General features: G+C 44.2%; 1 protein-coding gene across 2 annotated transcripts; it reads right to left on the bottom strand.

Moving 5' to 3' along the window:
* Window positions 1-532: 532 nt before the first annotated feature.
* LOC132887169 (NLR family CARD domain-containing protein 3-like) lies at window positions 533-25372 on the bottom strand. Of its 2 annotated transcripts, none has more exons than XM_060922639.1 (5): window positions 24895-25372; window positions 3410-3526; window positions 2909-2963; window positions 2550-2754; window positions 533-2307 (listed from the first exon to the last, which is right to left on the bottom strand). In XM_060922639.1, the coding sequence occupies exons 2-5, from the start codon at window positions 3523-3525 to the stop codon at window positions 533-535; spliced, it is 2151 nt and encodes a 716-aa protein (XP_060778622.1). In that variant the 5' UTR covers window position 3526; window positions 24895-25372. The 2 variants fall into 2 exon arrangements, with proteins under 2 accessions (XP_060778622.1, XP_060778623.1); XM_060922640.1 differs by lacking the exon at window positions 24895-25372 and adding an exon at window positions 6247-6442.
* Between the last annotated feature and the right edge of the window lie 101 nt (window positions 25373-25473).

The following is a 25473-nucleotide window of genomic DNA, read 5'->3' as shown; positions in this document are numbered from 1 at the left end:
TTTTTTTTTTCAGTGCACAGTGTGTTAATGTCATTTGGTTTGGTTAGTTTCACACTGCACTGATTTTCCAGAGCACCAAACTGTTTGTCCATGAGGGAGTTCTCTGATTGGTCAGGAGTTTGTGAGGGTGGGGTTTGATGGACACTTCTTATTGGGGTTGTTTTACTGCTGGAGGTCAAAATGTTGGGGAAAATATGATGTAGTTATTTGAACTGAACACAAAGTTGTGTGTTGCGTTTCAAACAGATAGTAAAACAGTTGGTGTGTATCATTCTCTGCTCACACACACACCTCTGATTTCTGGGGGTTTGGAGTGGACCTGAGTACAGGTGGTGTGTTCACGTGTGTCAAAAGGTTGGTTTAATAACCTGTTAGTGGAAAAAGTGAAACCATCTCCTGTAAAAGTACCAGAGGTTTGTTTAAAGAAGATTAGAGTCACTATTAACAAGCATTAATCTAAACACTGCAGTTCAGCGTGACATTAAAATAACAAACCATGCAGTAATACATTTATAAATAAAAATAAAAACACTCACTCAGCTTTTCTGGAGGCTTTGACCACTGGCAGCAGCTTCAGAAGACATTCCTCTGATGGATCATATTTACTCAAATTAAACTCATCCAGCTCCTGTTCTGAGTTCAGTAACACAAACACCAGAGCTGACCACTGAGCAGGAGAGATTCTGACTCCACTGAGACGCCTGAAATCTCCACTGTTCAGGCAACGTTGTACTTCCTGCACTAGAGAATGATCATTCAGTTCATTCAGACAGTGGAACAGATTGATGGATTTCTCTGGAGATGGATTCTCCCTGATCTTCTCCTTGATGTACGCAACTGTTTCCTGTTTGCTGTGAGCACTTCTTCCTGTCTGGGGCAGTAGGTCTCGTAAGAGAGTCTGATTGGACTCCAGTGAGAGACCCAGAAGGAAGCGGAGGAACAGGTCCAGGTGTCCATTCTCACTCTGTAAGGCCTTGTCCACTGCACTCCTGAGGAAATCAGACATGTTTGATTTGGTGAAAAGATCAGACAGATCAGTGGTTTGTCGTTCTGTTACTTTTCTGCTGATGAAGGAGATAAACGTGTATAAAGCAGCCAGAAACTCCTGAACACTCAGATGTATGAAGCTGAACACCTTCCCCAGGTGAAGCCCAAACTCCTCTCTGAAGATTTGGGTACACACTCCTGAGTACACGGACACTTCTCTCACATCAATGCCACACTCTCTCAGGTCTTCCTCATAGAAGATCAGGTTTCCTTTCTCCAGCTGTTGGAAAGCCAGTTTTCCCAGTGCCAGGATACTCGCTCTGGTCTGCTGAGGATCAGGCTCACATTTCTGATGGTACTTTTGGTCCTTGTGTTTGATCTGAAAGATCAGGAAGTGTGTGAACATTTGAGTCAGAGTCTTGGGGATCTCTCCACTCTCTGCTTCACCCAACATTCTCTCGAGAACAGTGGCTGAGATCCAGCAGAAGACTGGGATGTGGCACATGATGTAGAGGCTTCTTGAAGACTTCATGTGTGTGATGATTTTATTGGCCAGGCTCTGATCACTGATCCTCTTCCTGAAGTACTCCTCTTTCTGAGGATCACTGAACCCTCGTACCTCTGTTACCTGGTCTACACACTCAGGAGGGATCTGATTGGCTGCTCCTGGTCGAGAGGTTATCCAGAGGAGAGCAGAGGGAAGCAGATTCCCCTTGATGAGGTTTGTCAGCAGCACATCCACTGAGGCCGACTCTGTCACATCACACAATCTCTCATTGTTCTGGAAATTTAGAGGAAGTCGACACTCATCCAGACCATCAAAGATCAACAGGACTTTGTTCATATCACAGTCTATTAATAGTAATTCTTTCATTTCTGGGAAAAAGTGATGAAGAAGATTCATCAGACTGAGATTTCTCTCCTTCATCAGATTCAGCTCTCTAAAGGGAAGTGGGAACATGAAGGTGACGTCCTGATTCGCTTCTCCTTCAGTCCAGTCCAGAATGAACTTCTGCACAGAGACTGTTTTTCCAATTCCAGCAACTCCTTTCGTCAGCACGCTTCTGATGGACGTGTCTTTAAAGAGATCCTTACATTTGATGGGTGTCTCCTGTGTTGCTGGTCTCCTGGACGCCGTCTCAATCTGTCTCACCTCATGTTCTTTATTGACGTCTCCACTCCAACCCTCTGTGATGTAGAGCTCTGTGTAGATCTCATTCAGAAGAGCTGAGCTTCCATGCTGTGAGATTCCTTCATTAACTCTTTTGCACTTCTCTCGCAGGTTGGATTTCAGCTTTTGCTGATACACAGAGACGTGTTCTGAGAAACAAAGTAATAACATCTTTTAATGCAAAATCACTGAGAACAATATAAATTAAATATTGATGTGCGTTCCTGATTAATGTATAGAATTTAGATGGAAAATATAGACATTGTAAAATAAAACTAATTTCAGAGTTCTAATCTCACTGACTTATTCAGCTTGATAAATTTAATATGATGTATTTAAATATGAACCAAACTGAAGTAGATAAAATAAAGTCATGACTCAGAGCTCTTACTGTTGCGCAGTGTGTGAGCGAGATCTGTGTGGTTCATGTTCTTCAGGAAGTGCAGTGTGATCGTCAGCACTCCCTCTCTGACACTGCTCTGATCCTCCTCATCCTCCACTTCCCTCTCAGAGCATGCTGGGGAATCTGGACTCAGGAGCTTCTTAAACCTCTTCAGCTCCTTCTGGATCACACTGATGACTTTGTGTTCCAGCTCCTGGTGAGAAACACACAGGAACAGATCCCAATATTATAATGTTACACAGTGAGAGAGGATTTATTTCAGGAAAAGAAGAAAAGTCAGTTAGAACTGAAATTGTGTCTGATTACCCATAATGCTGCTGTATGTGGATAAAACTGTACACACACACCTTGAATATGGACTTCAGCTGCCTTCTGCTGATGTTTGATTTCTTCTTTTGTGGTCTGTGAACAAACAAAACACATGCTGGAATATGGACTATATGTATCATAGCTGTACAACACACACTCATACATACAGAGACAGATATTTAACACTCTCCTCTTAACACAATACACTGAGTTCAGGATTTCCTCACTGACACACACACATTTAGAAACAAATGTATGAATGAATGAATGAATGAATGAATGAATGAAATAGTGATATAGTGATTAATGTCCCAGGTGTAAATGTTCTCATGTCGCACCACAGACCCTCCAGCTCAGGGACTGCAGGCTGAACTGAACTCTTCCAGCAATTTTCCTCACTGCCAGTCCGAGAGCTGCAGCACTGCACAGTTTAGTGTTTTACTGCTTCAACACCTGATAAAGCTCATGAAGGGCTTCACAATGACACCAGTGAGTTTGATCAGGTGGAACAGTGCTGTAAAACACCTCACTATACTGACCTCAGATCAGCAGGACTGTCTCTGTCTCTGAAGAGAATTGGCTCGTCCATTGACCGGTCACTCTTCATGGACACACAGCTGGGTTCTGGTGAGTCTGATCTCTTTCCCTCCATCATTCTACAACACAGATATTATTACAGACACAAATTAAGGGAAGTGTACATGCTAATATAATATGGAGTGGATATGGATGACTGTATATCCAGTTTGAATTAACACAGAACCTCTTCAACAATCTTAGTCTAATAAGCAGAAAGTAACACAAGGCTTCTGTATAAAAATAAAACAAAGCCTTTTAAAAGCCAGCAATTCAAAGCTGAGGAACATTTATGAAAAGTGACATTAAATGCCTTATTTGGTTTCAGATGATCCATCTGTCTCCACTGTGATTAGTTTTAATCTCATGTCATCATGTCTCACGTATTTATACAGACCCCTCTGAAAGCGCTGGAACAGCAAGGGCACTTCTTCTGTTTTTCTCATTTACTTTAAGACTATATGTCCCAAAACTTTTGCTCACATAACCATTGGGTGGTCTGCCTCCAAAGGTGTCATGTTCTGTTGCTGAACACATCGAGATGTAAAGATCAGGAATTGAAGCTGAAATTCTGATCTATCGGCTCATATTCATCTTTTTGATCTCAAACCCAAATGTGTTCGGTGTAAAGCAGAAACAAAATAATTGTTCTTGCTGTTCCAATCGACCCCTTGGGCATGACATCACGCATCATGTGATAATTCCACCTGGGGGACAAACAGACAGCGCCTTTCGTGTAAGTAAGGTTTAATCTGTTTTAAGAGAGAATGCACAGAAAAATCGAGCAAACGGCGGCCACAAGCCACAACATTCTCAATTTTGTGAAAAAATCAAGAATTTTGATTTCATCATCACACGGGCTGAAAATAAGGTAAAATCCCAAAACTTGGCTCACAGAGTAAAATTCTGGCTTCCGATTCCTCACTCGACACCATATTTGTTTAAACCAGATATTAAACACTTCATCTCTTTAGATTTCCGGATTAAGAGGATGTTTGTGACAGCAATCAAGGACATTCTTTCAGGACCACTTGACAACAAGGCAATTTCCTGGCAAATGAAAAATCGAATTTTCTTCTCGAGCTCACTTTTCAAATGAGTTCAAATTAAGGTTATACCTTCTGGAGATGTCCTATTTTAGCAATATGCAAAAATTATGCTGGCTTTTTGACCGAGAGGTTAAAAAAGTTATACCTGAATCTGATGGAATTCAACGTAAATGAACGAGAACGTGACCATTTGGTGACCCCGCTGTGTGATGCTGTCAACTCAAACTGACTTATTTCTAAAAAAAAAAAACAGCTACAACTCAGAACGAATATCTCGCTTTTTAACATGTTTGAGGTCTGAATAAGACCTTCCCGGTACTAGTTATTGAAATTCTGTGCAATCCAGTGGTTCTACAAACATATAAGTAGACGGTAGTTTAGTGAAGACTTTCTGCTCGTACCGAAATGTCAAAACACCCGCTTGAATACTTGTTGATATCAAACTCTCATCAGAAACTGTCTTCAAAGCCGTAGATGAGAAATCTGCACTGGCATTCCTTAAATAATAAGTGGACAATAGTGTAAAACTCTATTCTTTGATTATGATTTGAGTCTTTGCTTGCAATCTGTGCAATCGGTGATTCTACAGGAGCTGTCAAGAATTCAGTGAACTGTAGCTGATAAAGGTAATAACACAGGTGGTGACTGCGTGACATTTGCCAACATTTGAGCCTTTAGATTTCATTGATAAAACTGAATATGTGTCACTCAGCTGAGATTTTTAGAGGGTCAATGATGTGACAACTTTTTTTGTGTTCCTATGGTTTAGTTACATTTAAAAAGGTTAAAATTTGAAAATAAACTCACAAATTACTTGAATACATTCTCTTTTTGAAGACCTAGTCTAAAATTTCTGGATTTGATCAATTTTTAGAGAATATTCAGGGGATAATGGTAAAAATGTCAATGTGGTGTAACCATAAAAACTTTGTACCAAATATTTAAACATGTTCAAAAAAGGTGAAATTATCAATAAAACGCATTATCAACTAGTTTGGCATAATCCTACATTTGTGTTGTTTAACAATGAATAAAATAAATGGAACACCATTGTACTGAATATTATAACTAATTTGGGGAATTGTGTCTGTCAAGTCAACTTCCTAAATTGTCAAGGTGGTGTAACCAACATTTGAGGAGCCATTTTGTTCATTTGTGTAAGAAGACCATGTGGCAGGAAATTATATCACAAAGAAGGACCCCTGATTAGCCTAACTGCTGCATGCCAAGGTTAGTTGCTCTCTTTGAAATCTTGATAATTTGACATTTTTAGGGTATGGTCAGGTGTACTCAGAGTTACATGTCAAATGGTATGACCTTAGGAAGCATTTATAATTCACAATAACTGTAAAAATAAGTATTCATTTAAAAAAAATGAGTTTACTGCAAGCAGGTTACAATCCACACAAGTGTGGTGTATACGACCTCATCATCCTTTTCCTATGGCACTCTCTCTGCTTCTCTCCACCATGATGAACATGCTGTATGGGCTCACATGGAGTCTGTACTGAAGGATGCCATAGGCAAATCTGACAAACCCACCACTTTACATATCATAAGTGATGGACCAGTGACCCAATACAGGAACAAGAAAAACTTTTTTCTTCTCAGCACAGTGCCTTTTCTGAGTGGGTTTCAAAGGGTCACTTGGAATTTCAGTGAGAAGTCGCATGGGAAAGGAGCTCCTGATGGAGTGGGAGGGGCTCTCAAGCGTACTGCAGACACAGCAGTCCAAAGAGGTACCGACTTACAGACAGCCGAGGAACTTTACAACTTCCTGAAGGATCAGCCCTCAAGCATCAAGTACTTTTGGATATCCGAGGAAGCCATTGTCAAGTACGATGAATCAGTCCCAACAAATGTCCCAGCCGTAAAAGGTACACTGAAAATCCATCAAATGACCTCTGAAGAGCCAGCTGTGATTCAGTGGAGGGAAATCTCATGTTTCTGTGCAAGACCGGATATCTGCAAGTGCTATGATCCGATCCCAGCAGATTTCCGCAACCTATCAGAAGATCTCCCTTCAACATCTACCAACTGTCAGCAGGATCTGAAAGGCAAGTTCATTCTGGTCAGATATGAAAGTAAGCCTTTCGTGGGACAGGTCATCCAGGTGGTGGGTGAAGAAGTGGAAGTGAGCTGCATTCAACAGTTGGGTGAGAAGAATGTCTTCACCTGGCCTCCTCCACCTGACATCCTATTCTATTATGAGTCTGATGTGCTGCACAAAATCTCTGAGCCAGAACCTTTGAACTCACGTCATTCAAAACTCATGACAGACGACGGGAAACAACTCCAAGCACACACAGCCTGAAAATTCAGGTGTTCTGTCACACTGACACAGGCTGGACAGGAATAGGATATAACAAAACATTTCAAACCACACACACAGCCATAAACACCCGATTCTCCCTCTCTCTCTAGCCCATCCAGCCCCCCCTCATGACAACTTTGAACATGTTTTGACACAAATTCATTGCAGTCAGATGTTCTTCTTTTCACAATAGAAAACATGAGTTCACATGATTTTTGTATGTTTGTTTTTTAAATGATTTCATAAAAGAACAGAAGTTCACATGATTGTTGTTGCCATGTTTGTTTCCTAAACTAATTCTTAAATTAACTAACAACAGAAAACACCCAATTCTTGCTGTAGATGTTTTTTCTTCATTGAAAAGAATAAAAAACACAAGTTCAATGGACCTTGTTGACTGTGATGCTTGATTTTTAGTGCCAGTTTCTTCTGTAAAAGCAACATTGTCCGATGAAAAATACTGGTTACACCAATTGACACAAATCAGTTACAGGTTTGTGTCAATTGGTGTAACCAGTATTTTTCATAAAAATATTATAATTTACAGGAAAATTCATGGGGAATAAGATGTAATCCTCTACTGCAATGTACTAACATATTTTTTAACAGTTTATACATAATTTGTCAAATATTATTGAGAAAACGCCAAGGGTTTTTAGCATTTGTCCTGCTCTAAATTGCAAAAACGCATAAAATTATCTCGTCTCGTCTCGTCTTCTTTCGCTTATCCAGGACCGGGTCGCGGAGGCAGCAGTCTAAGCATGGAAGCCCAAACTTCCCTTTCCCCAGACACCTCGGCCAGCTCCTCGGGAAGAACACCGAGGCGTTCCCAGGCCAGCCGAGAGACATAGTCCCTCCAGCATGTCCTGGGTCTTCCCCGGGGCCTCCTCCCGGGGGGACATGCCTGGAACACCTCCCCAGGGAGGCGTCGAGGAGGCATCCGAAAAAGATGCCCGAGCCACCTCAGCTGGTTCCTCTCGATGTGGAGGAGCAGCGGCTCTACTCCGAGCTCCTCCCGAGTGACTGTGCTTCTCACCCTATCTCTAAGGGAGCGCCCAGCCACCCTGCAAAGGAAACTCATTTCAGCCGCTTGTATCCGCGATCTTGTTCTTTCTGTCATTACCCAAAGCTCATGACCATAGGTGAGAGTCGGAACGTATATCGACCGGTAAATTGAGAGCTTCGCCTTTTGGCTCAGCTCCTTCTTCACCACGAGGGACCGGTAAAGCGACCGCATCACTGCGGAGGCTGCACCGATCCGCCTGTCGATCTCATGCTCCATCCTTCCCTCACTCGTGAACAAGATCCCGAGATACTTAAACTCCTCCACTTGAGGCAGGACTTCTCCACCAACCTGGAGAGGGCAAGCCACCCTTTTCCGGTCGAGAACCATGGCCTCGGACTTGGAGGTGCTGATTCTCATCCCAGCCGCTTCACACTCGACTGCAAACCGCCCCAGTGCATGCTGAAGGTCCTGGTTTGAAGAAGCCAACAGGACAACATCATCCACAAAAAGCAGAGATGAAATCCTGTGGTTCCCAAACAGGATTCCTTCCGGCCCCTGGCTGCGCCTAGAAATTCTGTCCATAAAAATTATGAACAGAACCGGTGACAAAGGGCAGACCTGACGGAGTCCAACATGCACTGGGAACAGGTCTGACTTACTGCCGGCAATGCGAACCAGACTCCTGCTCCGTTCGTACAGGGACCGGACAGCCCTTAGCAAAGAGCCCCGAACCCCATACTCCCGAAGCACCCCCCACAGAATACCACGGGGGACACGGTCGAATGCCTTCTCCAGATCCACAAAGCACATGTGGACTGGTTGGGCAAACTCCCATGAACCCTCGAGCACCCTATGAAGGGTATAGAGCTGGTCCAGTGTTCCGCGACCAGGACGAAAACCGCATTGTTCCTCCTGGATCCGAGGTTCGACTATTGGTCGAATTCTCCTCTCCAGTACCCTGGAGTAAACTTTCCCTGGGAGGCTGAGAAGTGTGATTCCCCTATAATTGGAGCACACTCTCCGGTCCCCTTTCTTAAAAAGAGGGACCACCACCCCAGTCTGCCACTCCAGAGGCACTGTCCCCGACCGCCACGCGATGTTGCAGAGGCGTGTCAACCAAGACAGCCCCACAACATCCAGAGACTTGAGATACTCAGGGCGGATCTCATCCACCCCCGGTGCCTTGCCACCGAGGAGCTTGCAAACCACCTCAGTGACTTCAGCTTGGGTAATGGACGAGTCCACCTCTGAGTCATCAGCCTCAGTCTCCTCAGTGGAAGACATGACGGTGGGATTGAGGAGATCCTCAAAGTATTCCTTCCACCGCCCGACAATATCCCCAGTCGAGGTCAACAGCTCCGCACCCGCACTGTAAACAGTGTTGGCAGAGTACTGCTTCCCCCTCCTGAGGCGCCGGACGGTTTGCCAGAATTTCTTCGAGGCCGACCGATAGTCCTTCTCCATGGCCTCCCCGAACTCCTCCCAGTTCCGAGTTTTTGCCTCCGCAACTGCCCGAGCTGCAGCACGCCTGGCCTGCCGATACCCGTCGGCTGCCTCAGGAGTCCCGGAGGTCAACATGGCCCGATAGGACTCCTTCTTCAGCTTGACGGCATCCCTTACTTCCGGTGTCCACCACCGGGTTCGGGGATTGCCGCCACGACAGGCACCGGAGACCTTGCGGCCACAGCTCCGAACAGCTGCATCCACAATGGAGGTAGAGAACATGGTCCACTCAGACTCAATGTCCCCCGCCTCCCTCGGAAGCTGGGAAAAGCTCTCCCGGAGGTGGGAGTTAAAGACCTCCCCAACAGAGTGCTCGGCCAGACGTTCCCAGCAGACCCTCACCATACGTTTGGGCCTGCCAGGTCTGTCCAGCTTCCTCCTCTGCCAGCGGATCCAACTCACCACCAGGTGGTGATCAGTTGACAACTCAGCCCCTCTCTTCACCCGAGTGTCCAAGACATAGGGTCGGAGATCAGATGACACGACTACAAAGTCGATCATCGACCTCCGACCTAAGGTGTCCTGGTGCCACGTGCACTTATGGACACCCCTATGCTCGAACATGGTGTTCGTTATGGACAAACTGTGACTAGCACAGAAGTCCAATAACAAAACACCACTTGGGTTCAGATCGGGGAGGCCGTTCCTCCCAACCACGCCCCTCCAGGTGTCACTGTCATCGCCCACGTGAGCATTGAAGTCCCCCAGTAGCACAATGGAGTCCCCAGTCTGAGCACCCCTCAGTACCTCTCCCAGGGACTCCAAGAAGGCTGGATACTCTATACTGCTATTTGGCCCGTAGGCACAAACAACAGCAAGAGCCCTCTCCCCAATCCGAAGGCGCAGAGAGGCGACCCTCTCGTTCACTGGGGTAAACTCCAACACATGGCGGCTGAGCTGGGGAGCTATAAGGAAGCCCACACCAGCCCGCCGCCGCTCACCACGGGCGACTCCAGAGAAGTGGAAAGTCCAGCCCCTCTCGAGGAGCTGGGTTCCAGAGCCCAAGCTGTGCATGGAGGTGAGCCCGACTATCTCTAGCCGGTACCTCTCAACCTCCCGCACAAGCTCAGGCTCCTTCCCCACCAGCGAAGTGACATTCCATGTCCCAACAGCCAGCCGCTGTGTCCGGGGATCAGGTCGTCGAGGCCCCTGCCTTCGACTGCCACCCAATCCACACCGCACCAAACCCCTACTGCTACCTCTGTGGGTGGTGAACCCACAGGAGGTCGGGCCCACGTCACCTCTTCGGGCTGAGCCCGGCCGGGCCCCATGGGCAAAGGCCCGGCCACCAAGCGCTCGCATACGAGCCCCAACCCCGGGCCTGGCTCCAGGGTGGGGCCCCGGCTGCGTCCTACCGGGCGACGTCACGGTCCGCATAAAATTATATTTTAGAATAATCCTAATAAAATCTATTTTCAAGTGATATATTAAAATTAAGTAACTGTTTTTATAAGTACACTTGCATACACTCTAGGTGGAAATAAATACTTAATATTTCTCCTTTTGTTGTGGTTACACCACTTGACATTTTCAGGGGCAATCAGTCTTTCCTTTAGTAAAAAATGGTTCAAAAGCTATTTGAAATTACATGAAACCAACAGAAATACAAAATATACATTTTTGCAAACCTGATGCAAGCTTTTAAAACAATTTATTAAAACATTTTTGAATTGCTCATAATGCAAACTCTTATTTGTCACTGACCCTAGAATGCAAAGAGTATGCTCCGAGCAGAAATATTCTTATTGATCTTTTTATTTATTAGTTATTTTTATATAAGCCCTCCTCCCCCACACACACCCCCAACCCCGAGAAAAAAAAGAAAAGTTAACGCTGTTCTCATCCCTAATGTCTCCCACGCCTTGGGCCTGTTTGCTTATATTTTGTCGACTTCAAAGATTATAATCAAAAGACAGAATTAAATGTTATTAGTTCTTAAGTTAATCCAAGAGCCAAACAGATGGGCTCCTGGTTAATAGGTGTACAAAACAAACCCAGCAGATATTGCATGGTCCATGATCTCAGCTAAGGATTCCAGTGGGCAACGCTTGTTCTCAAGTGACAAGTTTCTTACTGCGCAGCAGATTTCGAGCTTTTTCTCCTGTCTGGCTTCCAAGCGCACATTATCCATAACCAGTGGCGGGGAGGTGGAGAGCGACGAGGAAGCTGGTACAGACGCTGCCACTAAGGAATCAGCCTTCGAAGACATGCGTGAGGAAGTTATGTGCAGCTTGAGTTTGCAGCACCCTGTCTAGCACGATCGCTACAATCTGTGTGAGATGAGGGCAAGGTCAAAGCTGTCAACCTTTGTTGTGAGCATGCTTCGCGATATCTGCGAGAGGTTCGATATCGACACCTCTGATGTAAAGTCAAAAACGAAAGCGCCATACCTTAGCAAGTTGGAGGAATTTCTGAGGCAGTGTAATTGTTATAAATAAATATTGTGTCTTGAACGGTTCTCTTGTGCTCAACTGATAAAACAAATTCGGGTTAATCCTCTCTAAAACCGGCAGACAGTAAAGGTGACTGTAGTAGTGTCCCAAGAAAAGGCTAGTGTTCACTTTGGCTTGACAGATTTTCACAAAACAAATTTTTTTATTTTTCTATCAATAATGTTTTAGCTGTGTGTGGTCCAGTTTGTGCGCGCCCATCTAGTTAATCATAACACAATCAGCCAGAAGTCAAAGTGTATATGATTTATTTCATTTCTTTCTTTTCAACGAAATTTAGTGACCGTTAATCACGTGTTGATCGAATACTTGTTGCCTTTTCGTAGTGTATACGCTGACACTTGTGTTCAGGTGTAATATAAAAAACAGACAATAAAAACTGAGCCGTTTAACGAGTATAATTAATTTTATTCTGAATGATGGTGGGCGGTGTGAAAAAGGGTCAAACGAATGCTCATGCCGAGCCCATGATTTTGCGAATTTGCTCGATTTTTGTGTGCATCCTCTCTTAAATATGGTTCATTTTTGTGCTGTATTTGGTTGTTCAAACAAAGAAATATATAAAAGGTATTACCGTCTCCCCACTATCGAGAAAAATGTTAATAAAGAAGCAAATACATCAAGAACAACAAAGAAATGAGTGGTTAAAGAGAACATGACGAGAGGAGGCAAGTCCGAGAACTCCAGAGAAATTCGTGATTGTATTTAAAATGTATTTTTTTAAAATAGAAAGTCGGATATGAGTATGGAAGAGTTTGCTTAAAAATCTCGTTTCATTTCTGCTCACATTCGAGTGAGCTTCTTCATGAAAGTGTTCAAACAAAATCAAATTATTTTCTTACAGATGAACCAACTTCCTTATTCGACACGGAAAACTCAGACTGGACACCAGACAAACAACTCGGACAAAATTCAGTAAAAAACCCAACAAGGAGCGACATGTGCGATACAGTGGTGCTTGAAAGTTTGTGAACCCTTTAGAATTTTCTATATTTCTGCATAAATATGACCTAAAACATCATCAGATTTTCACACAAGTCCTAAAAGTAGATAAAGAGAACCCAGTTAAACAAATGAGACAAAAATATTATACTTGATCATTTATTTATTGAGGAAAATGATCCAATATTACATATCTGTGAGTGGCAAAAGTATGTGAACCTCTAGGATTAGCAGTTAATTTGAAGGTGAAATTAGAGTCAGGTGTTTTCAATCAATGGGATGACAATCAGGTGTGAGTGGGCACCCTGTTTTATTTAAAGAACAGGGATCTATCAAAGTCTGATCTTCACAACACATGTTTGTGGAAGTGTATCATGGCACGAACAAAGGAGATTTCTGAGGACCTCAGATAGAGCATTGTTGATGCTCATCAGGCTGGAAAAGGTTACAAAACCATCTCTAAAGAGTTTGGACTCCACCAATCCACAGTCAGACAGATTGTGTACAAATGGGGGAAATTCAAGACCATTGTTACCCTCCCCAGGAGTGGTCGACCAACAAAGATCACTCCGAGAGCAAGGCGTGTAATAGTCGGCGAGGTCACAAAGGACCCCAGGGGAACATCTAAGCAACTGAAGGCCTCTCTCACACTGTCTAATGTTAATGTTCATGAGTCCACCATCAGGAGAACACTGAACAACAATGGTGTGCATGGCAGGGCTGCAAGGAGAAAGCCACTGCTCTCCAAAAAGAACACTGCTGCTCGTCTGCAGTTTGCAAAAGATCACGTGGACAAGCCAGAAGGCTATTGGAAAAATGTTTTGTGGACGGATGAGACCAAAATAGAACTTTTTGGTTTAAATGAGAAGCATTATGTTTGGAGAAAGGAAAACACTGCATTCCAGCATAAGAACCTTATCCCATCTGTGAAACATGGTGGTGGTAGTATCAGGGTTTGGGCCTGTTTTGCTGCATCTGGGCCAGGACAGCTTGCCATCATTGATGGAACAATGAATTCTGAATTATACCAGCGAATTCTAAAGGAAAATGTCAGGACATCTGTCCATGAACTGAATCTCAAGAGAAGGTGGGTCATGCAGCAAGACAACGACCCTAAGCACACAAGTTGTTCTACCAAAGAATGGATAAAGAAGAATAAAGTTAATGTTTTGGAATGGCCAAGTCAAAGTCCTGACCTTAATCCAATCGAAATGTTGTGGAAGGACCTGAAGCGAGCAGTTCATGTGAGGAAACCCACCAACATCCCAGAGTTGAAGCTGTTCTGTACGGAGGAATGGGCTAAAATTCCTCCAAGCCGATGTCCAGGACTGATCAACAGTTACCACAAACGTTTAGTTGCAGTTATTGCTGCACAAGCGGGTGACACTAGATACTGAAAGCAAAGGTTCACATACTTTTGCCACTCACAGATATGTAATATTGGGTCATTTTCCTCAATAAATAAATGACCAAGTATAATTTTTTTGTCTCATTTGTTTAACTGGGTTCTCTTTATCTACATTTAGGACTTGTGTGAAAATCTGATGATGTTTTAGGTCATATTTATGCAGAAATATAGAAAATTCTAAAGGGTTCACAAACTTTCAAGCACCACTGTATATCCTGAAAGAACAGAACAGATTAAGAGCAGAGAGCACTGGAGCTTTGTTTCTGTAATCAGAGGAACCCAGTCCTGTGCAAAATGTCCCCATGGAGCCAGAGTGTAGTAATGAACCTACAGTTCGAGAGAGTTCTACACACACACACTGAACTTTACACCAGCTGCATGCATGTGAAATGGAAATAAATCGACTAAGTCAGGAAAAACTCATCTCATCTCATTATCTCTAGCTGCTTTATCCTGTTCTACAGGGTCGCAGGCAAGCTGGAGTCTATCCCAGCTGACTACGGGCAAAAGGCGGGGTACACCCTGGACAAGTCGCCAGGTCATCACAGGGCTGACACATAGACACAGACAACCATTCACACTCACATTCACACCTACGGTCAATTTAGAGTCACCAGTTAACCTAACCTGCATGTCTTTGGACTGTGGGGGAAACCGGAGCACCCGGAGGAAACCCACGTGGACACGAGGAGAACATGCAAACTCCGCACAGAAACGCCCTCGCCGGCCACGGGGCTCGAACCCAGACCTTCTTGCAGTGAGGTGACAGCGCTAACCACTACACCACCGTGCCGCCCCTCAGGGAAAACTGTTTTGGATAAAATTGCTATTGTCCGTTACACACTGATCAACCTGTGTGACTCAATTGTGCCTTTTGAATCAAGAATAAATGAAGAGGGAACTGAACATTAACCGATTATTGAAATTATTATCACAAGGGTGATTATAGTTACTGTATGATTACAGCTACAGCTGGAATGTGCTGATTCTGTTAGTGTTTGTAATTATTGTTCCATCCACTATTAGATAAAATTAAAATAAAATCTTAAAATATTGTTTGAAAGTCTAAACCAAGATATTTTGTTATTTTACAAATAATAACACTTCAGATATTGTTTTAACAATAATAAGTATCACTGTAGAAATGATTGAGTGTAAATAGCTCCGTCCTTGAGGTTGCTGAGACATGGAGGGGTGGGGATAAGCTGACAAAATGACTTTGGATAAGAGCTGACATTAAAAGTTTCTTGATTGCCTTATCGAGGTTCCTGGCCTGCCTGTATAGAAACCTGAGTTTGGTGTTGGCCTTATGTATAATATTGTCAGCTACATGGCTCCCACTAATGCCGCTTTTCCACTACCAACACGGCTGAGTCGTGCCGTGCTGAGTTGGGCTGAGTCGAGCTGAATGGGGCTGTTGGAGTTGCATTTCGACTACAACCGCGCTGAACCGTGCTGGCTGGAAGTGGGTGGACATATTGGGTGGAGTTAGCGAAAGTGGGTGGACGTCAGGTGATGTCGTCAGGTGGCGCAAACAGTGACATCAGTGATCTTTTAAGCGGTAGTCTCACGACCCGGATAGTAAACAATAAACATGGAGGACATGGAGTCATTAGTGTTGCTGGTCTTGGTGCTGTGGCTTGTTGTCACCGACAACGCCAACAAATACTGGCAAGAGCGTATAGATGAGGCGAGGCGCATAAGGCTTCATAATTCTCGTAATTCGTAATTCTCCTTCTTCCGGGTTTACGGTGTTTACAGATCCCAGCGTGCTCGCGGGGCGTGTGTGGGCGTGTGAGGACACTCCTCCTCACCAATCAGTGCACAGGGGAGTGTCTCCTCATGCCCCTAGCCTCACTCAGCTCGGTTTGGCTCGCTTCAGCCCTACTCCAAAACCGTGCGAGTTTTGGGGGCTAAAGGCCCGGTCACACAGCACTCCGCGTCTATATCACGTACAAAAAGATACAAAAATCTGGTGGACGTGGTCGTAAGTGGTAATTTTTGGTCAATTTTGGCTTTGCCGTGCTTTGTACGGGGTATGGCCGTCGGCGGCTGTTTCACTGCTGCAGCACTGCCAAATCACGGGTAACCGCGGCTCAGCGTCGTTGGAAGAGCGGCTTGCTGCGCATATAAAAGCGGTAGGATATGTTGAGCCTGTATCAGTTGGTTCTGTTGGTGCTGGAGCATTAAGATGAGGACATCACAGCGTTGAGGGTTCATGTTCACCCCTTGACATCTAGACTGCAAGTGCCGAGGTCTCAGAAAATTACGGTATTTACATGCCGCAAATCAGAAGTGATGCAGAAGTGATTAGACAGTGATCAATCGAATTTAGAACTTGTTTGAGACGTCGTTTAACGGGCTTAGACAGTGCTATGTACGCGGAAAAATCCATTTCTCAGTGATAAGCCGCTAAACACACGCTATATCACGTGATACCAACGCGTAACACCCGTCCGATGACCGTGCTCTGCCCGTGATAGACCGCCAAACTTTCGCGTCTTACCACGTCTCCCCAAGTTTTAATAACGGCCGGGACACTGATTATCACGTGTTTTTCACGTGTGTTGCACGTCTTTACCACGTGTGCCGGCCGTGGTTGTCCGCGGTCTAAAGTTTTGAGCAGTCCAAAACTTTTTGCCGCGTCCAACGCCGTTCCGATTTTCCCCTGCGTCCTGTCACGTCTGTATATCGACTGTAACACGTCTTAAGTTCGACATCAACACGAACAATATCGTCTGCTTCACGGGAGAGCACTTTTTGACGGGTTTTGGCCGTGATAAAGCCGTAAAGCGCTGTGTGACCGGGCCTTTCGCAGGGCTGAAGCGAGCCGAGTCGTGCTGTTCTGAGATAGTCGAAACGCGAGCCGTGTCGGGCTGAAGTGAGCTGAAAAAGGGTAGTGGAAAAGGGCCATAAGAGACTGGTCTAATCCCATGCCTAATTATTTCACAGAGGGTTTACTGGTAATTTTTTTTACCATAACATGTGACATCCGGAGACTTGTTACTATTAAGTCTCGGTTTGGAGCCAAAAAGTATGGGTTCTGTCTTGCCAAGGTGCTGAGATAACTTGCTTTCTACAAGCCACTCTTGGACTGATTGAAGCTCACAAGACAGATGCTGCTGAATATCCACAGTGTTTTTGCCCGACACCAGAAGGGCAGAATCGTCAACATACAGCAGTAGTTTACATTACACTGCTGAGAGCATATCATTAACATAAACCAAAAAGACGAAGAGACCTAATATTGATCCCTGGGGGACCCTACAGACCACATTTGCAGGTGAGGAGGTGACGCCACCAGCCTCAACACACTGCTGCCTATCAGAAGGGTCAGCTTTAAACCAGTTAATAGCAGGTTTCTGCAGAACAAAAGATTACAATTTAATTCACAAAATACTATGTTCCACAGAGTCAGAGGCCTTTTGCAGGGCCAAAAAAACCATTCCTGTGAAACTGCCTTTGTTCTGTTCTGACTTCATATAGTCACAACAGTCTTTACTTTCCCCACAAGTATGGACTTGTCTGCAAAAAGTCTTTACACAAAGAAGGTTTTGTGGCTTTTGTAGTCTGTAAGTGTGACTGAGTGTCTAATGAGGTAGTAGAGGGATCCGCTGCGATTTCCGGTTTTGAGTGAACACTGGCGCATTTGGCTGCCGCTACTCCTCGGTCCCACATTTGTTTGATTATTATTATTTTTAGCATTTTACTTTCACGCTATCTGTGTGTTTTTATTTTTCCCTAACCTTCTCTGGGAGATGGGTTTCTTATCTCGCTCTTCCTTGAATGTCATCTGCAAATACTTGCCTAAACAGTAACATTACCTGTTGAGCAGATTCCAGGACTACCTGTGTCAGATATTTCCAACGCCCTCGGAAACCTTTTTGCTCTTGACATCCTAAGATAAGCCATCTGCTACTGCTGAAATCAGGATATAGACTGTGTACTGACTGGGGATTCATCTTATCTACCTGTCTGGACTTTAAAACAGGAGTTTACTGAACTGTTGGACAAACTGATGGACTAGGCTACTATGAACGCTGACTACCCTGTATTACCTTGCGTGAGCCCTCTTAGGTGTGTCCGCCTTAACTGTTCTTTTGGGTAAGTCTCTTACTTGCTATGTGGGTAAGTTTTTTTGTTAGAATGAACTACTGCTCTCCCTAGGGCTAGCTATTTCTGTTGCCTGCCCTCTGGAGTGTCAAGTGGAGTATCCTGTTGGCTAATGTGTTAAGGGCACAGGTGTCTGGCTAGCTGCTCTGTGTGTAGACTACGTTTGCTTGCTTGGATGGTGCGTGCAACAGTGATTCTACTCTGGCTCCTTGTTTTTGATCTAAGCCACCTACACTGGCTTTACAGTGAGCCAAAACTTTCGCATCGGCTTTCCTGGGACTTCTCCATGGCGCTTAAATATCCGTCTGCCTATCTCCACTATTTGGGGAATAAAACATATAAATTCCCTGACACTCTGCTTGCGCACAAACATCTTGGATTCCTGCGTCGGCCTAAATATATACATAGGGGCTCTGGACGGACGTTTGCTCACCACCAACATCTAAACGACATTGATTCGTTTTGGAGCTGGAATCGTAACATCAAGCGGACTGTCGCTGAGAGGCGCTCTGTTGACTTTACGAACTTGTGTCCCATAAATTTCGTTAAAACTTCACAGAATTGCCCTTCCTCAAGAAATGCGCAGTTTGCTTTATTAAATATGCGATCTCTTAATAAAAAAGCACCCTACATTAATGACTTGATCACTGATGTTGGCATAGATATATTATGTTTAACTGAAACTTGGCAAATACCAAATGATTTTCTGGCCTTAAATGAAGCTACTCCTGTAGGATATGAGCATATGGAGAAGCCACATTTAACTGGGTGGGGGGGGGGTCTTGCTGTGATCTATCGCTCTAGTTATAGGATTGTATCTATGCCCTTGCAGGATTTTTCATCATTTGAATGTCTTGCTCTGAAATTTACTGGTGGTCTACCTCTACTGCTTTTGCTCATTTACCGGCCTCCCAGAGTTTCCTCTGTTTTTATTAATGAACTGTCTGAGCTGCTTTCATCTGTCAGTGTTCTGTGTCCATCTATACTAGTGCTTGGTGATTTGAACATTCATGTTGACTCATAACTGTGATTTTGCTAAAAACTTTGTGGCTGTCCTTGATTGTTTTGATTTCACTCAACATGTAGATTTTCCCACCCACTCAAAGGGTCATATCTTAGATCTTGTTTGTACCTCTGGCATCACACCATCAAATTTATATTCCAGAGATTTCTGTGTTTCTGATCACATGGCTATTTTTTTAATATTGCTGTCCCTGAGCCTCTCCATCGCAGGCGTGCATTTCGCACCATCACATACAGGAACAGAAAAAACATAGTTACAGCTGATTTATTTGACACACTACATCCTATTCTGACCACTAAATCATTAAACTCATCCCCTGAGGAGTTAGTCATGCTCTACAACTCTCACCCTGCTGACTCTCTCAATCACCTTGCCCCCCTGAAGACGCATACTGTCTCTTTCTCTCACTCTGCTCCGTGGTTTGCACCTGAGCTTCGTAAAATGAAGGCTGCTGGTCGGCAGCTGGAGAGACTTAGTTGTAAAACTGGCCTGACAGTTCATGCGCTGGCATACAGTGACCATGTCTCTGCCTACAAAGAGTCTCTAATTGATGCCAAGACCAGCTATTACACCACCATCATTACCAGAGGCCAAGGAAACCCTAGAGCCCTTTTTTATTGTAAACAAACTTCTTTTGCCTGCTAAAAACTTTCCTCTTACTCCTTCCACTGATCTTTGTTGTAAATTTCTTGATTTTTTCAAAATAAAATTAAGTCTATACACAAGCAGATCAAATCCACTCCCATCACTCCCTCTAATGTCCCCTTTCCCTGTCCACCACCAGCTGGATCTTTCTCTGCTTTCTCATTAGTTGATGAGCAGTATGTCCTCGGCTTAGTATCCAAATCCAGGCCTACCACCTGTCTCCTCGACCCTATGCCCACCTCTTTGGTCAAGATTTGCCTGCCAGTTCTCTGTCCCCTGCTAGTTAAGATAATAAACTCACCCCTTTCAACTGGATTAGTCCCTCAGGCTCTCAAAACAGCAGCTATCACTCCTGTCTTGAAAAAACCTGGAGCAGCTATTGATGATTTTAAAAATTATCACCCCATTTCCAATCTTCCCTTCATTGCAAAAGTCCTAGAGCGTATTGTTGCCAATCAGCTCCAAGAGCATTTAACTCAATATAATCTTTGGGAGAAGTTTCAGTCTGGGTTTAGGGCCATGCACAGCACCAAGACTGCCCTGGTCAAGGTTGTCAACGATTTGCTGTTAGCTGCTGATACTGGCCATGTCAGTATACTTGTTCTCCTCGACCTTACAGCAGCTTTTGACACTGTATGTCACAATCTTTTATTGAGCCGCTTAGAAACTCTGCTTGGCATCACTAGTTCTTCTTTAGCCTGGTTCAAATCTTATCTTACCATGAGAGAACAGTTTGTGTCAATTGGAGACTTTAGATCCCCTAAATCACCCCTCCTTCATGGTGTCCCTCAGGGCTCTGTCCTGGGACCCTTATTATTTGTAATATACATCCTCCCTCTTGGCCACATAATACAGCATTATGGGCTCAATCTTTCGATTACATTCATTATGTCTTATATTGAATATTGTTAGTTTTTTTAGGGCCCGAGCCCGAAAGGGCGAAGGCCCTATTGATCTTGTTCGGTTTTTTATTATTATTATTATTATTATTATTATTATTCCTTAGTCGCGGTCGCTGTTCGGCCTTTTTTGGGGCACTTCCTGTGGACGAAAACGCGCATATTTTGGATCATTTTATCGGCATCCCCTACGCTACTCAGATCCAAAACCCCAGATCTGGGCGGGGCTCTGGGCCTCTATAGCGCCCCCTAACGCCTTGAAAATTTTGCCTTTTTTCGAAGGCTCCTGGTTGCCATATAGTTTGTCGTAGAGGAACGAAATTTGGTTCACATATGTATCTTACTGAGACGAACAAAAAAAGTTCTATGAATGCATAGCCACGCCCAACAGGAAGTGAGGTAATTTTACTTTTGTGCGAAATGCATGGCCACGAAGACGGCGCAACTCCTCCTAGACCGTTCATGGGAATGTCACCAAAATTGATACACATCATCTACAGACATGGCTGACAAAAGTTACTAAATACGTTTCACGTAGGATAAAACGTTCAGAAGTTATACGTCAATCAATTTTCACTTCAAAATTTTACATGCTAAAAAATTCATAACAAATCTTCTAATTGCTCAAAACTGCTCATACTTCACACGCAAATCACTCATTGGGCTTCTGACATGTTACCCAATTTCTGTGATATTTCGCCACTGGGGGCGCTATTTTTGGGCAAAAAATCCAATCTTTCCTCAAATTTGGTCAAACTTCACGGCCACCCTCTTACTACCTCCCATGTCATGTATACCGCATTTTGGGAATTTTCGTCCATGGGGGGCGCTGTTTTTGGCCGACGCAATTGCTCCAAAACGGGTTTTTGGTAAATAATTCCATAATGCTTTTCCTTCACACCACTACCTTGTGATAGTGCGTTCCTGTTGTAGACACTTATTTTTCCAACTCATAATCGCTCATGTACAGCATAGCGCCACCTTCTGACATGGGAAAAACCAAAAAATTTATTCTTCAAAAATCTATATCTCATCTTCTATTTACTCAATTGTCATCAAACTTCATACGCAAACTCTTCATAGCTCACCTGACATGTCCGCCAAATTTTGTGCACTTTCGCCCCTGGGGGTGCTGGTTATGGCGGAAATGATATTGCAGCTTCTGATTTGTCAAACTTGGCAAGCAAACTCTTTTCAAGACCCTTATTGGGGCGCTTGCCATGGTCGACAACGCACGAAATTTGGCTCCTTTTTCTTAGACTGCCACCGCTACTGAGAACCAAAAGCCCAGATCCAGCCGGGCCTCAGGGCCTCTATAGTGCCCCCTAACTCGTTGTGATTTTGGCCTCCCGCTTTAAGGTGCCTGGTTGCCATGTAGTTTGTAGGAGTGGCATGCCATTTGGTACGCATATGTATCTCACTAAGCCGGACAAAAATGTAATGCCAATGCATTAGCCACGCCCAACAGGAAGTGAGGTAATTTCACTTTTGTGCGAAATGCATGGCCACGAAGACGGCGCAACTCCTCCTAGACTGTTCATAGGAATGTCACCAAAATTGATACACATCATCTACAGACATGGCTGACAAAAGTTACTAAATAAGTTTCACGTAGCTTAAACCGCTCAGAAGTTATACGTCAATCAATTTTTAATGCAAAATTTAACATGCTTAAAAATTCATAACAAATCTTCTAATTGCTCAAAACTGCTCATACTTCACACGCAAATCCCTCATTGGGCTTCTGACATGTTCCCCATTTTCTGTGATATTTCGCCACTGGGGGCGCTATTTTTGGGCAAACAATCCAATCTTTCCTCAAATTTGGTCAAACTTCACGGCCACCCTCTTACTACCGCCCATGTCATGTATACCACATTTTGGGAATTTTCGTCCATGGGGGGCGCTGTTTTTGGCCGACGCAATTTCTCCAAAACGGGTTTTTGGTAAATAATTCCATAATGCTTTTCCTTCACACCACTACCTTGTGATAGTGCGTTGCTGTTGTAGACACTTATTTCTCCAACTCATAATCGCTCATGTACAGCATAGCGCCACCTTCTGACATGGGAAAAACCAAAAAATTTATTCTTCAAAAATCTATCTCTCATCTTCTATTTACTCAATTGTCATCAAACTTCATACGCAAACTCTTCATAGCTCTCCTGACATATCCGCCAAATTTTGTGCACTTTCACCCCTGGGGGTGCTGGTTATGGCACAAATGATATTGCAGCTTCTGATTGGTCAAACTTGGCAAGCAGACTCTTTACGGTATTTCGCGGGGACGCATGCCCCCGCCCCCCCTGGCCGCTGGCGCGAGGGCCCGTCGAGGCCGCTTGCGGCTTTAATTTTTCTTTTTTATCAGACATCTAATTTTTTAGGCTTGTTTACTTGACATGTTTCGACGTACGACTGTCGTCTTCCTCAGAGTGTCACCGGATGTTATTGGTGACGCATCTTTTATCAGCTGATGTTTCCGAAGGCGTGGCCTTCCTGTCTGGATTGACAGGTCCAGACAGGAAGGCCACGCCTTCGGAAACATCAGCTGATAAAAGATGCGTCACCAATAACATCCGGTGACACTCTGAGGAAGACGACAGTCGTACGTCGAAACATGTCAGGTAAACAAACCTAAAAAATTAGATGTCTGATAAAAAAGAAAAACAAAACTAACAATATTATGGGCTCAACTTTCACTGTTATGCAGACGACACCCAAATTTATATTCAAACCAAACCCTCTTACCCACTCCCTCCATCCAATCTTGTCAACTGTCTAAATGCAGTTAACAATTGGATGGTGCAGAACTTTCTTAAATTAAATCAAGACAAAACAGAAGCCATCCTCATTTCCACCCCTTCTATCTTGAAAAAACTGGAGCACTCACAGCTATCTATTCCTGGTTATTTCACCTTCACTACTGTTGAAGTAAGAAATCTGGGTGTTATTCTGGACTCTACTCTCTCTTTTGACTCACACATTGAAAGTATTACTAAAACAGCTTTTTTCACCTGAAAAGTCTCTCCAAACTCCGTCCCTCTTTAACTTCATCTGCAGCTGAAATGCTTATACATGCTTTTGTCACCTCAAGACTGGACTACTGCAATGCCCTGCTCGATGGCATCCCAGCCAAGCGACTAAATAGGCTGCAATATGTCCAAAACTCAGCTGCTAGGGTACTCACTCACACCAGGCCCTGGGATCATATCACTCCTATTCTATACAACCTGCACTGGCTCCCAGTTAAATACCACATCCAGTACAAAATTATCTTACTTGTCTACAAATCCCTACATAACCTGGCCCCTCCCTATTTATCAAATCTCCTAACTCCATATCAGCTACCTCTAAATATTCACTCCACAAATGTCCACCTGTTAGCAGTCCCTTACTCTCGGCTCTGCTCTATGGGTGACGGGGCTTTCAGTGTAAATGGCCCTAAGCTGTGGAATGCCCGGCCACTAGCGCTGCGCCAATGCTCAACACTGTCCTCTTTCAAAAAACAGCTAAAAACACATCTCTTTAGCTTGGCCTTTTCTCTTTGATTTTTAATAACGTTATTAATATTATTGATTTCTTATTTTATTATTGTTGTTATTCTATTGTTTTGCTTTTTATTGTTTGGTTTTTACTGTTCAGTGTCCTTGGGTACCTTGAAAGGCGCTTATAAATAAAATGTATTATTATTATTATTATTGTAAGTGTTCTTCCGTGTGTTTCCTCTTCAGGAAAAAGAAGGTCTGTTCCAACATGGCGCTAACGCTAACGCTCGCCCACAAATCTGCACCATCACTCCAGTCGCTTCGAGGGATTTTGTTGGGATCATAACCGCTAATAAACTCTCATTTCCGCCGATATCTATCCTTCGCTTCTTTCTGACTAAGATTATCCAAGTAATCCGGTAGCAGAGCTTTTTTAGCTGCAGTTTTCTTCGGACAACAGCAACAGACGCCGGACATCTTCACTTGACTTCAGTCTGGGAACAAAGTTCGCTTGTTCCCCAGGCGACGGGGGAGAGCGGAAATGTGACGCCACTGCAAGGGGCCAATACTTTCAGAGGGTTCTATTAAAGCTTTAGATGGAGAAACTCACCGTGTTTTAGTCCTGAAAAGGTTCGTTTTCTCCTCGGCACTAAATGGAGCTGCTGACTTTCACTTTCACTTCCTGCTCTGGGAGGAGGGAGGGACACACACACTGGAGACAGACAGACAGACGCGGACACACACACACACACTGGAGACAGACAGACACACACACACAGAGCGGCCCGTGGCATAGGCAATATAGGCAAATGCTAAGCAGTGGTGTAGTCTAGGTGATACGCAGGTCTACGCCGTATGCCCACTGGAAAAGCTCAGCGATTTCCGTATACTCACTGAAGAGCTCAGTGATTTGCGTATGCGCATGCGCCTACCGAAAAATATATTCGTTATTTGAACTGGCCAAACCAACGTCAACATTGTCAGATGAATGTTCCACAGTTCCATTCCTAAATGCCTGTGTCCACCAAACGCGCTTTAGCGCTACAAGCGCCTATTCAATTCAAATCCTATGGGCTTCATTGATTAGACGCTGACAGAGCCCGACTCAGCACTCAAGGCGTTGCGAGTTGATCCAAGAGCAGAGAATTGACCCCTCCGGGAGCTCCGCCCCCCTTAGCAACTGTTGCTA

The sequence above is a fragment of the Neoarius graeffei genome, chromosome 5, assembly GCF_027579695.1.
Source record: "Neoarius graeffei isolate fNeoGra1 chromosome 5, fNeoGra1.pri, whole genome shotgun sequence".
Lineage (NCBI taxonomy): Eukaryota > Metazoa > Chordata > Actinopteri > Siluriformes > Ariidae > Neoarius > Neoarius graeffei.
Note: the sequence above shows the minus strand (reverse complement) of the source record. Positions and strands in the feature narration are given on the sequence as shown.

Coding starts and splice junctions, on each gene's coding strand:
- LOC132887169 (XM_060922639.1), bottom strand. CDS start 3,525: ATGATGGAGGGAAAGAGATCAGACTCACCAGAACCCAGCTGTGTGTCC. Junction 2,755..2,908: donor AGCTGAAGTCCATATTCAAG/GTGTGTGTGTAC, acceptor GTTTCTCACCAG/GAGCTGGAACACAAAGTCAT. Junction 2,308..2,549: donor CGCTCACACACTGCGCAACA/GTAAGAGCTCTG, acceptor TTTGTTTCTCAG/AACACGTCTCTGTGTATCAG.